This window comes from Aulonocara stuartgranti, assembly GCF_965226115.1.
Source record: "Aulonocara stuartgranti genome assembly, chromosome: 10".
Classification (NCBI taxonomy): Eukaryota; Metazoa; Chordata; class Actinopteri; order Cichliformes; family Cichlidae; genus Aulonocara; species Aulonocara stuartgranti.
In genome coordinates this window covers 16,983,361-17,000,770 of record NC_138946.1, presented here as the reverse complement: position 1 = coordinate 17,000,770, position 17,410 = coordinate 16,983,361, and the positions used below count along the sequence as shown (strand labels likewise).

The 17,410-nt window shown below is 41.8% G+C and overlaps 1 protein-coding gene across 8 annotated transcripts in view; it reads right to left on the bottom strand.

Annotated features, from left to right (window-relative positions):
- Positions 1-17,410, bottom strand: part of fryb (furry homolog b) — a 57,392-nt gene that overhangs the window by 14,443 nt on the left and 25,539 nt on the right. For 7 of the 8 annotated variants that reach the window (XM_082548010.1, XM_082548009.1, XM_082548011.1 and 4 more), the window contains 39 exons: positions 17,136-17,234; positions 15,718-15,819; positions 15,167-15,270; positions 14,806-14,914; positions 13,897-13,983; positions 13,233-13,404; positions 13,020-13,152; positions 12,816-12,923; positions 12,295-12,421; positions 11,884-11,997; positions 11,508-11,672; positions 11,160-11,246; positions 10,795-11,054; positions 10,482-10,671; positions 9,935-10,059; positions 9,222-9,279; positions 8,241-8,332; positions 7,901-8,073; positions 7,572-7,732; positions 7,371-7,481; positions 7,071-7,225; positions 6,804-6,903; positions 6,549-6,720; positions 6,082-6,338; positions 5,853-5,999; positions 5,570-5,738; positions 5,343-5,433; positions 5,041-5,114; positions 4,032-4,182; positions 3,508-3,611; positions 2,716-2,807; positions 2,492-2,585; positions 2,071-2,290; positions 1,773-1,924; positions 1,472-1,659; positions 1,277-1,371; positions 925-1,123; positions 620-841; positions 73-271 (listed from right to left, as the gene is read on the bottom strand). In XM_082548010.1, the coding sequence (XP_082404136.1) occupies positions 73-271; positions 620-841; positions 925-1,123; positions 1,277-1,371; positions 1,472-1,659; positions 1,773-1,924; positions 2,071-2,290; positions 2,492-2,585; positions 2,716-2,807; positions 3,508-3,611; positions 4,032-4,182; positions 5,041-5,114; positions 5,343-5,433; positions 5,570-5,738; positions 5,853-5,999; positions 6,082-6,338; positions 6,549-6,720; positions 6,804-6,903; positions 7,071-7,225; positions 7,371-7,481; positions 7,572-7,732; positions 7,901-8,073; positions 8,241-8,332; positions 9,222-9,279; positions 9,935-10,059; positions 10,482-10,671; positions 10,795-11,054; positions 11,160-11,246; positions 11,508-11,672; positions 11,884-11,997; positions 12,295-12,421; positions 12,816-12,923; positions 13,020-13,152; positions 13,233-13,404; positions 13,897-13,983; positions 14,806-14,914; positions 15,167-15,270; positions 15,718-15,819; positions 17,136-17,234 (5,458 nt within the window). The remainder of the gene's footprint in view (positions 1-72; positions 272-619; positions 842-924; positions 1,124-1,276; positions 1,372-1,471; positions 1,660-1,772; positions 1,925-2,070; positions 2,291-2,491; positions 2,586-2,715; positions 2,808-3,507; positions 3,612-4,031; positions 4,183-5,040; positions 5,115-5,342; positions 5,434-5,569; positions 5,739-5,852; positions 6,000-6,081; positions 6,339-6,548; positions 6,721-6,803; positions 6,904-7,070; positions 7,226-7,370; positions 7,482-7,571; positions 7,733-7,900; positions 8,074-8,240; positions 8,333-9,221; positions 9,280-9,934; positions 10,060-10,481; positions 10,672-10,794; positions 11,055-11,159; positions 11,247-11,507; positions 11,673-11,883; positions 11,998-12,294; positions 12,422-12,815; positions 12,924-13,019; positions 13,153-13,232; positions 13,405-13,896; positions 13,984-14,805; positions 14,915-15,166; positions 15,271-15,717; positions 15,820-17,135; positions 17,235-17,410) is intronic. The other variant, XM_082548007.1, reaches the window with a different exon arrangement.

Sequence of the window (17,410 nt, the reverse complement as noted above, 5' to 3'; positions counted from 1 at the left end):
CCAGTATAAATAAAAATAAACACGTTGCCGTACGACTACTAAACGATACAATATAAAATCCTCAGTACCTACCTATAGACTGTGAGCTGTCGACAACAGGCACGCGGGAGACTGGCGTGAGCTGGCAGAATAGCTGTAAGGTCAGGTCAGATGTAGCCTGGGAGGTAAATCCCTTCAACAAAAGCTGTTGAATCCCAGAGAACCCGCTCCACCTCAGCTGAGCCTGCAGCTTCTCCAGGCGCTCACGGTTCTCTGCTCTGTCTAAGGGCACCTGGGAAATGAGAGATTTTGGCTTAAGTGAAGCTGAAAGTTGCTTGTGGTACTTATTGTCTTCCACCTGCAAACTGAATATCTGAGATGCTAAAACAATGAATGAATCAATAGCCAGTTGCTAGGTCTGTGGTGGCCTTGAATTAATAGGTTCCAAAGCTTTCTTTCATTTTAAAATAGAAGCAGTGTGAGCGTCTTAGGATGACGTAGTCTTCATGGCATTAAGGGAAAACACAGGTTACAGGGAATGTTTGCTTTCTTCTGCTTAATCTTGGCTTTAAGTTAACTGTTGTTTTTACAGATACATACATTGTCCTCTGTAATCAGCAATTTTTTTTATCTCATCTACCTTTGACAGCAGCTTGTGAACGAGGCGAAGTGACATCTGGTATTCAAACTCGAAGTCTGACTCCATGAGCGACACCGCCACCCAGAAGACTGTGGCCAGTATCGACGAAGGATGAGACACGTGCGCGGGATCCGACAGAACGCTGGGATCAATGCGATTTGTCGATGATGTGCAGGAGCCTGAACTTCTTCCTGTTCGTGCAAGGCCGTGACTGTTGCAAGCCTGTAGACCGAAAGCGAGTACAAAATTAGCATTAAGGATTTAGCATTAAGGTGTCAGATTACACAGCAATTTTCCTTTCTTGCCTGTATGCGATCCAGAGTTGCACTGCGAGGGGGATCACTCGACTGGTTGCAACACTCGCCGAACTTCTTGGGGACAGAATAGGAGCGCTGGTGGCGCTGCGATGACAGGCCGACAAATCCTGGGCCAGGGAAGTTCAGCTGACCTGTGCTCTTTCTGTTCATCAGTTTGTCACTTGTCACAAAGTCTGGAGAGGATGTCCTACAAATCAAACACAATGAAAGCAAAATGTTGAATCTGTTTGAGTATCAAGTAGCTCTGAAACACCAGAAGGAGGCTGTTTAAATCTGTACATATGTTGTAATCTTCAAATTATTATTACTTCCAAAGATTTAACATTCAAAGCAGACTAACCTGGTAAGAGCTGCCATAAGGTCACTGTTTTTCAGACACTCTGCTAGATTCACCACTACTGACTCTAGAGTTAACAGCACCTCCATCACATAGCCCTGAAACAGGTACAGGTATGAACATCAGCAATAATGTGAATCTTCACCAAATGCATCAGGTTGAAAGCACTACATCTCTATTATATGTCTCTTCTCTCACCTGCACCTCGTCTCCATGTTCTCCCACCACCTCAACGAGGCGTGAGACCAGATCAGAGACAGCATGGTTGTTGATCGGCTGTTTGAGAGCTCTAAAGATCTGGAAAGATCTGCCGGCATAGTGACGCGAGGAGCTGCACAGAGCCGTCTGTAAGGCCACGTCACTAAGCTGCTGCTCCAGGTGGAAGTCTGTGAAGATGGACATATTTCACCCCTTGTGCAGGTCTAAAATGAGTCGATTATTGCTCCATTTGTGAAGATTGGGTGAGGTCTGCTGTAGCTGTTATTCAGTGGTTTCTCACCTGACTTGGACTCCTTGAAGACAGAGACAACGTGGCGCAGGAAGTTGCTGAGCTGCTCTGTGCTTTTGGAGTTGGGGTTCTTTGGTGTGATGTCCTCATGCACCCACAGTGGCCCAAATGATCTGTGCAATAACAACACAGTACTCCAAGCACTGTATACCCACCACCAGTAGCACCACATAAACGTTACACAAGCAGCTCACACAGTGTGGACTACAGTGAAATTTAAGCGCACGTCACACCCACACGCAGTGTCCAGCTCGAGAACAGCACAAAAGATGACCAGAGTTGTGTTTACCTGGTGGAGAGAAACTCAATGAGTTTGTTCGTCTTCTCATCCGTCTCATTGGGCGCATCTTCAAGATCCTCCAGGTCATCGGGTGTTACAAGGGGCAGATTTCCAACACTGCCGGCTGTGCTGCCACCACCCAGGCTAGCAGAGGATGAGTTGGAGGTGGAGCTGAGACCAGAGTCCACCACGGGAGATGCCTGCCACTCCCGCAAAAAGTCTGGTGCGTCTATAGGAATATTATGACATGCTATAGAGAAGTGTACTGCTACAGTAATATAATTTCTGGAGTCTTTAATCTGATTTTTGTGTACTACACTGTTTAGTTTCTTAGTTTTCCAATGAAAAGTGGTCCATCAGGTCATATCTTTCTAGTAAATGTCAGAGGACTGTTAAATGCTTGTATACACACTCAATATTTTCTACTTACGTGACTGCTGGTACTCTGTGTGGTAGCTGGACTTGATTGTGAGGGTCTTGTTGTCGCTGATCTCTCTCGTCAGCATCAGTACTGAGGCTATTACCTGGACCCCCAAAAAGAAGTGTTGCTCAGTGAATATGTAAAGCTTTGCAGAACTCAGTAAAGTAAGTTTCAGTCCTACTTCATGTAATAAACTGGCCGAATAATAACAAACATTAAAATGGAAATCTGACCTGAAAGTTGTTGTTGCAGGAGAGCGCAATGAGGAGGTGAAGAAGGAGACGTTTGCTGTGTTCATAGACCTCTGACCTGTAGTGGTCCAGACCTAGAAAACGAAGTACACACCGAGTAAGACAACAACAGCTTTTGTAGTATTACAAAGGCTTGTTGTGCCTCAATTTGTGCAACAGTGAATGAAAAAAGCTAAAAAAAATAAAAATAAAAATAAAATAAAATCAAACATGGATTCCTGGATAACTTCATGCAAAAAGACCAGATGATGCTGAATCTCATGAACTTGAAAGTTAGTATGTAGAATATGCTGAGCGCATAATAATACAGCTGGCATCTGGGTGGGGGTAGGTATGTGTCTACATGCTAGATTGAAAGTGTTTCATTGTGATACTTGAGAACGGCCTGTCCACTTCCACGTCTCTGTGTGATGGCGATAAAACACATCGTCACGCTATGAGCTCAGTGGACGTCACAGAAAATACCTTCAACATCTCAAGGCTATTTTTGTGTGTTTGTTTCGGTGGCAAACACCCTGACACCCGCGCTTTTTGATTTTATCTTGTTTTGGTTCAAGTTCTTTTCGATCTACCACGTGTTTCATTTGCTTTATCAGCGTGAGACTGAGGAATTTTTTATATAACCCATCAAGCACTTCCACATTCTCCAAAATGCATGTAGTACATTCTATGCAGGCGATTTTGGCTTATTTTTCTTCTTACCCCATTTTCCCCAAAATTAATCCATACAGGGTTTAACCGATTCAAGCGTGACATGAGTTCAGTTATGCTTACCTAAGAAGAGGGCATGTAGTAGTAGGGGCAGGTGTAAAGCCCAGTCTTCTCTCACACTGTGGTCTACTACCATCTCGGTCATAAAGATCACTGCAATGTTACACCTGAGGAACACACAAATTTTATGTGAGTACGATAAAATCTTGGCATGTTTGATGGAAACATTTGATGTTTGATGTTTCCTGTAATCTGTGCTAGTGCATGAACTGTACATGGATCATAGATTTCAAAGCTCTCTACAACAGTCTTCATTTTATTTATTTAGAGTATTGATCTCTGAAGTGTCAGGACAGGCAGAGAAGATTAAGTGGGAAAGCTCTTTTAATATGAACTATTTTCCTAGTAGACCCTGAGCAAGCTGGCTTGGCTTCATTCTGTGCTTGAGTTTATCCAAAAATCTGAAAGTAGGCGTAACATGTCTCTGAAACGCTGTCTGGCCCTGCTGATTGTAACATCACTCTTCTAGCTAAGATCCTGTTTTTTCAGAAGTTTACTAAAGGTCATCTGTGTTTGTTCGTGTGCACCTGTGCAGTGGTCCTCTAGGTGTGATAGTTTCTGGAAGGTAGTCAACCAGAGGTGCCCAGCAGCCTCCATTAACAGGCATGGGTAACGGCTGAGGACGGTTGGTCTCGAGAATACTCAGCAGCCATCCAGCGTAAGGTGGAAGTGGGTCATCTATGAGCACAGAAAGATTTGGTTAGTAAAATCTGAAACATATATCCCACCAAAGCAATAATTCTGAATTAAAAGTAGTGCACAATTAACCATTTCACTTAAAAAGCATAAGGACTGATCCTTTGAGAATCCTCAAAGCACAGGCCGAGGAGGGGGAGTGGCAGCAATCTTCCACTCCAGCTTATTAGTTACCACAGACCTGGAGTTTTAAATCAATTGAAAGCTTAACTTTTTGCCTTGTCCACCATAACTGGAAAACTCAATAAAAAGTGGTATTTGTTTTATTGTAGGGACCTTTACCTTTCCTTAATACTGTAGTTGTGATTCAATTTTGTTGCGACTTCATTTTATTGTGTTTGAAAAATACTACCAACTGTAGCGCATACGAGGTTGTCATTTTTACACTTTGTTTTTTGCATGAATGAAACAAAGAGTAAGCTTGAAAGATGGCGTTTGGAGTCAGTGTTCAGTCTGTAGCTGTGTAGTAGATGGTTGATGAATTGGCCTGTGTGACTGGGGCCTTAGCTAGCTGTTTAAATTATAGGAATCATCTAACCTACTTTGACAAGAATGTCAATGGCTGCTATTACTAGGTGCATGACAACACATTTAAAACATTTGCTTTTAGTCTCTGTATCTGGCCAGAAAAAAAAAAATGTGGGATGAGAAGTTATAGCACAAGAACTGTCAGTAACAATTACCATTAAAGTCTAAAGTTAAAATGGTGAAGATTTATCACTGAAAAGTCTACATCCTCAGAGTCTCTCCAAATAACAGCTGTAAGCTGTGAAAACCCCTGGGCTCTGTGTGTGTCAAAGATTGTACTTTATTCCTCATGAGAACCAAGTCAGGGCTTACTTTTTTCATCCTCATAGGAGCCTCCGGAGCTGTTGCTGTAACGAGACTCCAGTCTGTTGTGAGCCCTCGCCCGGCTGTGAAAAATCCACCACATTTAAAGTCAAACTCAGCATTTCCAGATTTGATTGACAATATCCTCATGGTATTATCATCGCTACATACAGTAACTGATACGATGCTGACATTTTTTAGCTATCTTTATGACAGCCTCTTGAGAGACTGTCTCACCCAAATAAAACACTGTATCACCATGACAACCCATGCTGCAGCTATAAGTATATAAGGTATAAAAAATGACTTACCGTTCTTCACTCTCTCTGACCATCTTGGTCTCATCTGTCTCTGGCAGGTTTTCCTGACCAGCCACTACGGTGTTACTACTGGAGGTGGTGCCTACACATTTAACAGAAACACAGCAGAGTCATCCATCTGTCACATGAAAAAAGCTGTCAAGTTCAAACCAGGGGTAAGTGTTGAGATGAAAATCTAATTTGACTCCACAGACTGTGACAGGAACACATCCCCTCACCTGTCTGGGATGTGGAGGCTTTGTTGCTGGCAGCAAAGCGATAAAATGGAGGATTATCACAGTGCAAAACCACAGGGTTGACAGGGTCGGTCTGCTGCAGCTCAAACAGGAGCTCCTCCATAGTCTGGATGGTGTTATTGCGACACATGTAAATCACCACCTTCTTAATCTACAACAGATGAGCAAGCATTAGTTAGAAATTCTGGGTTATTTGCATTACTTCTGCATATTTGTTATGATATCTTTGTGAGGATTACTGCATTTAACTAAAAAATGCTCTTACATAAGGCAGTAATGTGGTGTCACTGCTAACACCACACAGGCTGATGAGGAACTGCAGGGTGACTCGCAAGTTGTTGCTCCACCTCTCGTTCGACACTAGAGCGTTCCAGGCATTCTCAATCTCTGGTCCGGGAACCTCATCTCCATACTGTAAAGAGAAAAAAATCTCATTAGAAAGCTAGAGGTGCGTTTGGGAGTTTTCACAAGTAAGAATTAACTCGGCTTCCCACCTTAGCAGTCATGAACATGAGGTTGTTGAGCACCAATGATGTTGCCTGCAAGGAGCCCCAGCCGCTGCCTCTCAGGCTGGGGGATGCACTCAGGCCCCGAGCCTGACCTCGAGGTTCTTCCTCTGGTGTGCAGGGACTTGAAGCAGGAGGTAAGAGACCTGTGTCCACTAGCTCAATGTTACTAAGCCAGGGTAGCAGGTAGGATAGCATGATCTGTCTGCCATTAGGATGGGTGGTTGGGAAACGTTGGCTCACCTCTGCAAATACCAGGAGAATTCACTTATTCATTTTTTTTTTTAACTTATGCTGCTTCCTTATTAACTTCTCTTCCACATTAAAGTGTAAGGAGATACCTTTTTCTAAAAATGCATATAGATATATTAGTTAGTTTATATTTAACTGTTCTTTTTTGTTGCATTTGTACCATTTGGAAGAATTCCACAGAAGAACAGATGAGAAGAATTTACCTGAGAAAAGAGGCAGCGTGAGCTCTGGGTACATGCTGGCAAGCTGGATGGAGAGCTGCGCAAGGCTGACACTGTACAGAGGAGGGAGGGGGCCGTGCGTCCCATACAAAATATTACCAGGCTTCTGCTCCACCATCCGCTTGGAGTATGCACACAGCTTAGATTCCAGCACCTGCAGGAAACATTTATTTTTAAATCTTTGCCAGGTTTTGGCTTTATGACTTTGTTTAATATGTGCCATGAAAGTGAGCATACCTGCATCAGCTGCATGGAGATTTCATATATTTCCCTGCTGGTGTCTGAGGCTTTGAACAGCACGAGGTTGAGCAAAGTCACAAGGTCACATGGATAATTCCTGGCATAATAAATAGAAAGAGCTATTGGTTACTGTAAGAACTCAACCAATGAGTATTAACAAGCAAGCGGGCATCGTGGTAAATAAAGTAAGCTTTATATCTACATCTGTTCCCTGATGGTAAAAACATCAGGAGTTCAGATTAGAACCAGGGTGTGATTCCCGACCTGTTACCGCACACTGTGGCGATGGCCTTGAAGCAGCCAGATGCAAGCTGGTAAGACCCGGTGAAGCAGCGGTCCACGGCCCAGTTGAACAGGTTGATCTGATCTGGATTCAGTTCTAAAAGCAGAATGACCACCTCACACCCCAGACGATGCACCTAAAGGACGACATGTTATTGTGTTGTGGTGCATGTATTAAAAACTGATTTGTAACTTCTTAGATTAAACTAAAATGCCAAAATACATGTCATAGAGAGCTAACTGTACAACAAGTTAAACCAAGAAATCCTTGAGTCCACCTACCCGTAAGTCATGACAGGCCAAGATGTTGTCAAGCCATTTGTAGAGATAACCATCAGTAGAGAGACCCACGTTGTCAAAAACTGGACCACAGCACAGAACTGCTGACATGGCCTGGGAGACAAAAGCAAAGCAATGCTTATATTTCTGTAAAATATCCTGAATTACTGCAAAAAGAAGTTTGGTGATTTGGGACCTGCTTACCTTGAGAGCACTATACTGGTAGCGAGTGATCTGGTGGTTGCGGTCACTGTACCGGTCAAGAGGCGTAAACATAACACTGAAGGGCCCGGCCCACTGGCTGAAGAGAATGAAGAGATGGTGCCTCAGAGACTGCTGAGGGAAGAGGAAGCGCCTGTGGTGGACTGCACAGACGTGAGAGAAAGAAAGAGAGACACTGAGGGTGAGAACAAGAGACAAAATGACTCCGAAAAGGCCAGTATGTTGCCTGATACTGAAAAATGGACGTGTAGTAGTCAAACTAGAAAATTACTATAAAATTAAAAGGGTAAGAAGTAAAATAATAATCTTACCAGGCACACACTGGATGAGATTGGCTACCATCCCACTGAAATGAGCTCGTATGTCTTTGAGCACGTCCAGTTCTTTCTCATTCTCAGCCTCTAGAAGCATCCGGGTTAAGTCCACGTACTCGAGGAATAAAGCACCCAAGGCCAGGGAATCACGCTCCAGAGCTCCATTAGTGCTACAGGAAAACAAGGAGGAAAATATGACCTTGGTAAACTAAACGAGACTAGAGTTACAGACAGGAGGAGATGAGAGATGAATATAGTCTAACTTTTTGTGTGCATAAGGATCAAAGCCCAGTAAACAAAACGAGATGACTCAGTGCATGATACATGTATGTGCTACCTGTCACTGATGACTCCTGCGTTAGCCAGTAGTTCAAATATCCTCAGCAGCTGCAGCCTGAGAAGATCCCTCCTCTCTCTACGCTTCTTGTTCTGGAAGCACAGACAGGTTGTTAGTTTCCTGCCACAAAGCAGATCCAGGATGTCAAAGTCATTTTACTTCCTGGGCCACAATCCACCAACTCTGACCTTAAGTAGGTCAGACCAGTGAATCTCCCCTTTTTGTCAGTGTAAAAAACTTGAACTACACACTGAATCCCTCAGATATCTTCAGCTAAGAAAAAAGAAGTGCAGTATTTCTGTTTTTCTACAGGATAATGGAATACTGCTGTAGTAAATGGAAGAAATTAGCAATTAACTCTTTCTTTCTATTGTAGATTTTGGACAAAATTGAACTTTTCTGTCATTTAAATGTTCATCTATTACTCCTTTACTTTGGTGTAGTATATATGGCCATGGTCATTTGTCAGTAGGAAAAGCTTTAAAATGTTAAGGAAAAAAAATTACAGTGAAAGTCCAAAATCGTGATTAACCTCCTAGGACCCGGGGTCCACATATGTGGACATCACATTTTGGGTTATTTAGACCAAAATACTCAGTTTTGCTTTACAAGGGCCTGATATCCACTTACAAGGACATTATACTGTTACTGTTCTATTGAAATTTTAAATGAATATCCTTATATGTGGCTCTCATTTGTCTTAGAAACAAAAATTAGGTAAAACAAAATCTGGTAATTCTTTGTTTTTACATTCATCATGTCCCAATCAGCCCAAAGCATCAGTACAACATGCAGTACTTCTGATTATAGTGGACTGTGGACAAAACCTATATTCCATTTTCATAAACAAAACATTATTAATCTATGGAAAACATCAGCTACAACCCTGATTTTATAGTAATCTAGTTTTATACTTAATCTAGAAAATATTCTCAATTTTGCACAGTCAGTTTTCTCTCACAACCTCGGTGTGTGTTTTACCTCAGGCCTACGTTCCAGTGCTTCTTTCATCAACGGATGGAGTTCTTCGACAAGCTCCCTGTTTGAGGGAGAAAAAAAACCAATCAATCAATGACCTGATTGCCAAAATGCTAAATGAGATATCCTCCCCTGTATATAAATAGTTATTATTCATGGGAACAATGAAGATGTGTGACATAAATCTATGCAGTGCAACCCAAATGTCATGTTCCCTAAAACCACTAATCCTCAGACGCCGTAATGATGGAACAAATTTGTCTGGGCAGACCTTAATCTTTTTAATAACAATGAGAGCCTTTTCAGAAAATACTCTAGGTTAAAAATAGCTGATCTCCTTTAGAATGAAAATGCCATCCTGTCACAATGGAACCTCTGTGCTTTGAAAAAATGTGATATGTCTCTGCCCCTCCAAGAATTTCTCTTCTACATCACTGACTCATTTTCTTCTCTCAGTGTCAGGTATGCAGCTCATAAACAGACAGGTGAGAGTAGGTAAGATAAAACCCACTGAAGAATCGTGTCTTTCTCATGGAAGAGATTCAGATCAAATCTGGCATATCATCTACTTAGAACTGTATTTGTTCTGTCTATTCAGTCTTTTTCAGTTCATTCTCTGCCAAAGGCAAGAATAACATTAGCACTGAAACCAAGGCTAACATCATCAAAGCAGGATTTGTGTTTTATTACTGTTGTGTAGGTTATTATTCCAGTACCTGAAGACCAGAGCATTTGTGCATCCGAATCCCAGCACTAGGGACTCTGTGATTTCCAGACTCTCAGCTCTCATCAGTGGGACGAGCTGCTTTAAAAGCCAGGCCACAGAGGGCGTGCCTATAACCTATGAAACGTAAATAAATAAGTAAAACACACGCACACAGAGATCAATCTTTACATTTTAAAATATCACACTTTAAGTCCATTTTGCTCTTTGTTTCCAGATCCAATCATTTAAGCTTTTCATTAGTTGGAAATCAATAAATAATAAGATAAGATAAGATAAGATAAGATAAGATAGAACTTTATTAATCCCTCGGGTGGGTTCCTCTGGGAAATTCGATTTCCAAAAAGCACAGCACCGACAGAAGTTACAGAATATTATATATATATATACACACACACACACACACACATATATAAATACAGAGACAAATATAAATAAAATATATGAAGGGGATAAATAGAATAAATAGGAATAAAAAAAAAATTGTGCACATTTCTAAACTCTACGTCTCTGCTATCAACTGAAGGACAAATGCGCACCTTGTTGTCGTAGGTGACGCTGCCATCAGGTGTGGTGGCAGTGATCTCAGGTGTAGACGCTCTGAGATGGCCAGGTGACATGATGCTTGGCTTAGCCACTCCGAGACAGAGGATTAGGTAATTGCGCCACAGTGAGATGTAGCTGTCGCTGGCGCCTGCCGTGCTCGTCTTCTTAGCGTTCACTGGGCTGCTGCATGAAGACAGGTGAAAATGCATTAGTTTAATCTTTCATACACAAGTTGCTATCATTGCATGTCATTTTATTTAGAGTGAAATCCTTAAAGTGTAATGTAATAAATGTGAATTCATGTACTTGGGATCAACCAGAGGCAGCAGCAGCTGTAGCCGTGTGAAAACGTAGGGCCAGGCGTATCCTAGAGCAACGGGGCAGTGCTTAGGCAGATGCTCTTGCCGCAAAAAGATGTGCAAACAGAGCACCCATGGGTCCTTCACACACTGGGCAAAAATCCAGACATGGCTGGGGCTCTTCACGTCGTACGAACTGCTCACCAGTCGAGCCGTCCACTCCACTAGCCACTGGAGGTCAACGTGGTGGCTGAGAGGCAAGGTGGACTGAGAGAGGCAACAGGAGCAAATAAGTCATTTGTAAAATCACTTATCACATCGATACACTTTTGTTACTGATCACTCTCACATTCTAAGCACAAATATACATACTGAGTCAGAAACAGCCACGTGAACAAAGCTGTCCATTACAGCAGGGCTCAGCTGGTCCATGACCTCTATCATGGGTTTGTCATCGTCCTTTAGGGAAAGACATTTATAGAATCAGCTATTTTTATAACAGCGTCACACAATGCATGTCTAATCACAGCAAGTCAGATGGCTCTCCTTCAATCCTATTTCCATACCCTTTCTCCCTCTTTAATCACAGTTTGTCACAAGATTGCTGTTGCATTTGTTACCGAACTGTTTTTGTATTTTTCTTCACTGCTTTGTTACCGTCTATAAAGTGAGACAAGCTGGTGAGCTGGTAGGAGAAGATGTGAGTTTTCTGTGCTTTACCTCAGCATGTCCCAGTGCCGTGAAGAGACAGCGTATTTCTCTTAACACGCCGACTGCCAGCTTCCTTGTGCTGATCTGACACGAACAGAGGAGCAGCAGAGCAAGGCCCTCCACCGCATGGAGTACTGAACAATGAGGGCTTCGCTCTGGCAGTCTAGGGCTGGCCTGATGGAAAGTTAGGAGGGTTAGTAAAAAGTAATTAAGCATGCATTTTCAGACCGACAAACCCAGAAGACCTCAACAACCTTTCAAGCTCAGTGGCTTCTCTAAATGTTTTTAATATAATTTTAAATACACTGAACATCATGTCTCCTAAAGGAAAGGAAATAGTTGGCTTAAGTGTGACTGTCATAATGATAAAGTACTCTATACAAACCTCAACTCCCCCTCGCATCTTCCCCTGGAGCTGCAGAGCTAACCTCCACTGTGTGAGCAGCTGGAGAAGAAGCTTGACGGATGCATCCTGCAGACACTGATGGGTGTCTTGGACCTGGAAGTATTTAGCATACGACACTCCTGTTGTGAAGTGAACCCCCTTCGGTCATAACTGGTAACAATGTTTTATGGCTAACACTTTGAAATTATGAATAAGCATATAATAAAGAGGTCCTATTGTAAGAAGCTACTATGATGGTTCTAAATGTTCACCTTTCAGTTTAAGGACCACATCACTCTGTGAGAATCTAAATTAGTTCTGGGGAAATGTTTCTAATATGTCACTATGTAGGTAGTATGATTTTAACACTTTAGAAGAGCAGCATGAAAACATCCGAAGGTTGTGCTATACCTCACGTAAAAGGAAATGTGTGTAACCAAAAAGGACGTCTTCCCTCCAGTCTGAGAAATCAAGTAACAGGCTCTGCAGGGAATTCTGGGAAATAAGACGAAGCTCATCGTCCATGTGCACTGTGAGTCTGAGGGACAGACAGACAAAAAATAAGCAAGATTTCTGTTACAAAGCTTGTATTTCACCAAAATTAAACTAAAATTGCAACTGAGTGAAAAGAAATTTGAATCAAAAAAAAGGATAAAACAATAATAAAAATATAAGGAAGCAGGAAATCTGGTTAGTTTTTGTGTATTGTTTGCACTGAATGCCTGTTGTGAAATTCCTACATGTTTCCCCTGAAAATATGCAACCACATTAAGACAAAAAAGCCTTAAAGTAACACAGAAACTAAAAAAACTAAACTGAAACCAAGAACTTGTACTGATATAGTTTGACTTATAATTTAATGTATTCTATTCTTTTAATGATTCAGTTTTTTATTGTATTTGTGAGGAACTTGAGCTAGACCTGAAACTTACCTTGATAGCAAGTCTATGAGCTCAGGCTTGGACATGCCATCAGGAAGGATACGAGGAATGGCAGCCACACATGTCCTGAACAGGTCGATTTTAGGCTTCCTTTCACCACTAAAGATGGAAAACGGAGGAGTACATTGGACACTTATTTTCGATCACGTTTGCAAAATTTCAAACGGAATGAAACTCCACTTTGCAGTTACATACGTGATCATATCCTCTGGCTCTTTGTTGAGCATCTGGACGCTTGTGAGCATCATGCAACGACCCACCTCCTTATCCAAGTGCCTCAGGATGTTGTCCAGAGCTTTTCGCACCTGGGAGTAGTACAAGGACATGCCTGTGGGGAACCAGACAGAAACAGAGACGATGAAGGGGGAGACATTCAAATTACAGCAGCCTCCAGACACCCACACAGACCTATTAGCTTGGCTTCCTCTTCAGTGAGTGTCTTGCTGAGATATGTTTTCTTCTTCTTCAGAGAGTTTCCAGAGGGCAGAGTGGCTCCTGTGTTGGGCATAGGAGGCTCTCCATCCTTCTGTTGGAGAGCATCTGCTATCACCAGGAACGCCCGCAGACCAATGTTCATACGCTGGAAGACAGATACAGCGCCAGTTTTTATGCCAGTTTTTCAAGAGCAATGGAAGATATAAAGCAGAATTCAATGTAGATCAACATTATTACATTGTTTCCCAGTAAGACACAGATCCTGCAGTGAATGTAGCTGAGCGGGATCTATTTATATAACTGTTGATATACTGTCAAAAAGCCTCACTGTGACTGTAAACATCCTTAAACTGTGCAAAGCATACTGCACTGTCAGATTACACCAATCGATAGTTTAGCACATAATGTCCAACACAGGATACGCTCACTGCCAAGTCCATCTCTCCTAACTATTATTAGGTAAAGTGAATATCCTCCGTTTCAGGCTAATTACGTTGAAGCTTCCAGCAGACCACATACTGTTCTTTACATTCCTTTGATAGAAATCAAAGTTGGAATGCTTAGATCTATAAAATGTCCCGGGGAGATCCACTGTTGATCTTTGTGCAACTGAATGCCTGTGTCCGCTCCTTTTTACCTCTGGGTTGAGACTGAAGGCTTTGGCAGGCTTCCCAACACTCAGCAGGTCAAATATGATCTCCTTCATAGCAAAATCGAGTCTCTCCTGAAGAAAGGACAAACATGCTGGAGTTACAGGATTTTAGAGGCAACATGGTGTGAGGCAGCAGGTGTATCTGCTGTCAGCAGTGGGACATTTTAATAAAAACTATTTATAAAAAAAAAATCAAAGAGAAAAAAAAAACAAAAAACCGGACACTGATGGTCTTATTTATACTTCTTATTTTGTCGGAGTCACAGAAACTCATGTCATGTAGCAACTGGGGTTTTACACGGTTGCTACATGACAGCAGCAAATGCAAGAGCAAAGAGTGCGCTGCAGGTTTCAAAACCCTCTGCCGCTAATTCAGACATCAGATAGAATGTAATCAATTTTGATAATGGATTCTAGTGAAATGTAAAAAAACATCTCATGTCCTACATTGTTGGTCAGCCTCTACTTTTCATTACTGTTTAGCTTTTGAGTAGTTACTGGAACCGTGTCAGCTCAGAATTTTGGATTAATCATTGCATTGGTCTGTTTTTCAGTAACAGTACAGAAAAAAACACTATGCTATGCACACAAATGTGACTTTATTTCTCTGAGCAAGAACAACACTTTATGTGGTTTGGTCACTCATGCCATTTATCAAGGTATTCATTTTTTACAGATAATGAAGGTTATAATCTTGGTTGTTTCTGTGTTTTATTTTTTTCCTCTTTGACTATATTTAACTGGTTTATGGATTTTTATGTGTGTGTGCTATTAATTTATGCAACTTATGAGCGTACCACTTTTCTTCTTGTCCCCGGACACTCTTGAAAAAGAGATTTTTAATCTTAAGAGTTTATTTTTTTCATGGTTAAATAATAATAATAATAATAATACCTGGGCAATAAACTGGATAATCTTGACAAAAATATTCAGAGGCATGTCTCTGGGCACGACGCTACGACTCCCTTTGGGGAAGAGAGTGGTGGTGATGGACGTCAGGCGACTGAGGGACAAAGAGATGTAAATAATCTTAGCATTGTAATTCCTGATGCATTTGACTATATTTACAAGTGTACCATGTTTAAGGGAAATTCCACTAAATAACTTAATCATACAAGTTATGGCACAATTTAAAAAAAAAGAAGAAGAAGATTATTTCTGGAAAGATAACTAATGATTGCTTAACATGATGATACCGAGCTTCCGATTACATCTTACATGCTATTTTATAGAAAAGTAACAGATGTAGCATTACCTTTGTGTAGCAGTGTTGCTTTCACACTTTATCCGGATCATGTACACCCACAGCAGGCGGTAGAGTGATTCCAGAGCCACTCGTGCCATCTTGGGGTCTTTATTCTGCATTCACACGCATGCAGACAAAAAAACGATTAGACTTAAAACAGGTAGAGTTTGTTACACATTGGTAACAGAAATGTTTTCTCTCAAAACAAACCCTAAGGGGCATTTCTTTCTGTTATTGTACAGGCACAGTATAAATTGTTGCTGTGTGCCCAACATACACTGGATTCTAAAGATTTAAAGTGTAATCATAAACTTTACGAGGCTTTATGAGCCCCGGTCAGTCAGTCTCTAAGCTGCAGTGCTTCACTTGAAGCAATAAACACTGACGGGTGATTTTAAAGCTGAAGGGCTAGCGGGTAGAGCAAATATTTTGTAGTGTTTTGTGCATGTACAGTTCACTTTTCACACATAATTTATTTTTATGAGTATACTGTTTTGGGAAACAAACAGCCCTTTCTACAGTAATTTGTGGATTTGCATCGTACAGACGAAGCAGCTGACCTTGAGGTTCGAGAGGCAGTTGTTGAGAAAAATGTGCCAGCGGCTGAGGAAGAACTGCTTCTGACTGACACACAGCAGGCAGGTCACCAGAGGATACAGGGCCTGGTGCAGGGAGGGAAGACAGATGGGAGAAAATTAAATGAGGCGCATGACAAATTTGGGAGGGATGAACCGACCTGTCAGCCAAACATTGATGTTGATAAACAGCACTTCTCTGATTTGTTACAATTTTACTCTGGATGAAAGCTCAAAGGTAGTGCGATGATGGCACATCAATGCAAATTTCATTACTCATTCTTTCTCCCCAACTACACAAGAGACAGAGACAGTCTGACTAGCTGCAAACTTTAACCCAGGTATTGAAATCCATCTTTGTCCTTTAAAAACAAAAATGTATATCAAACCATCAACAGTGTGAGTTTTCAGAAGTGACTCATATTTACGGATTTTTAACAGAAATTTCATGTCCAGCAGGCTCAGACCTGACATCTCCTCTACACAGTCATTCTTAAAGGTTATGTAAGTCAGAATGCAGATCATTCTTTAAAACAAATTCTTTGCTAATGATCAGCGCGGGTCGAGAGAGGCGTCGCGACTGGTTTTGGAACGTCTAACCTTGAGAAGCGCACCTGTCACTCCTTATCAAAGTGAGCACTCTTTATCTGATTCTCGCCCATTTCTTTCTTTCACTCAGACACCCAGAATGCAAATGAATAACAATTATGGAAAAGCACCACATTGCTATCATTCCTGTCATGTTTGTCAATTATGATCTCCCTGACATGGCAGATGACTGCTTGTTAGTGTGCATGCCTCTGTGTAATTCACTTGGAAAAAGTGAACCCCCCCCCCCAAACAAGAACTTTTGTTTGGAGAGAGGTGTGTCAGGTCTTGGCTGCATATGGGTGGCTTGGAGTATGCAGAGAATCTGCAAAAATAATGCAGCACAGCGGCCTGATGGCATGTCTTGTTATCAAATGTGCCCGTCAAATAACCGCAGGACACATCCCAAAGGTGGGGCTACATCTTAGAGAATGCACCACCTCAGCGAGCGTTGTCATGCATCTAAGAAATTTCTGAGAAGTTGTGTCTATATTTTAAGGAAGTTATAGCACTGAAAATCACATACAGTTCAGTAACCTTGTAATCAAAGCCTAGCCTTAGTGCACTGTTTTAATGAGTCAGATGAACTGCTGATTTCCCTGCCTACCTCCATGCTGTAGGCAAACACTGCCCATCTGGCGCAGCTTCAAAAAATAGCCAGTGCGCTGTACACTACACTCTTATCTCGTTCCCACGAAGAGATAAAAGCCCACATGTTGGGAGAGTTACAGTAAGTGCTTTCACCAACTGCTAGTAATGGAGAGGAAATGAAGAGAGATTACCAGTGGTGAAACCGAATACGGGGAAAAAGTTACCAGAGAGTGTTTCTTCCTAGAGGACAGGTCCAGTGTGGTGTCGTACAAACTTTCGACAAAATTTCGTAGACACGGCACGTTCACCTCATTCTTCACGGTCTGGAGGAGGAGAGATAATGCAGAAGTTATGTCGATATACATTGGATTTCATTTTTCCCCCCACCAGAACAATTTCTGTTAACCTGATCGAGACAAACGGAGCATTATATACTGATGATCCTAAGACATCAGACTTATCATATAAATGGAGAGCAGTAATTTCAATCTGGGCCTGT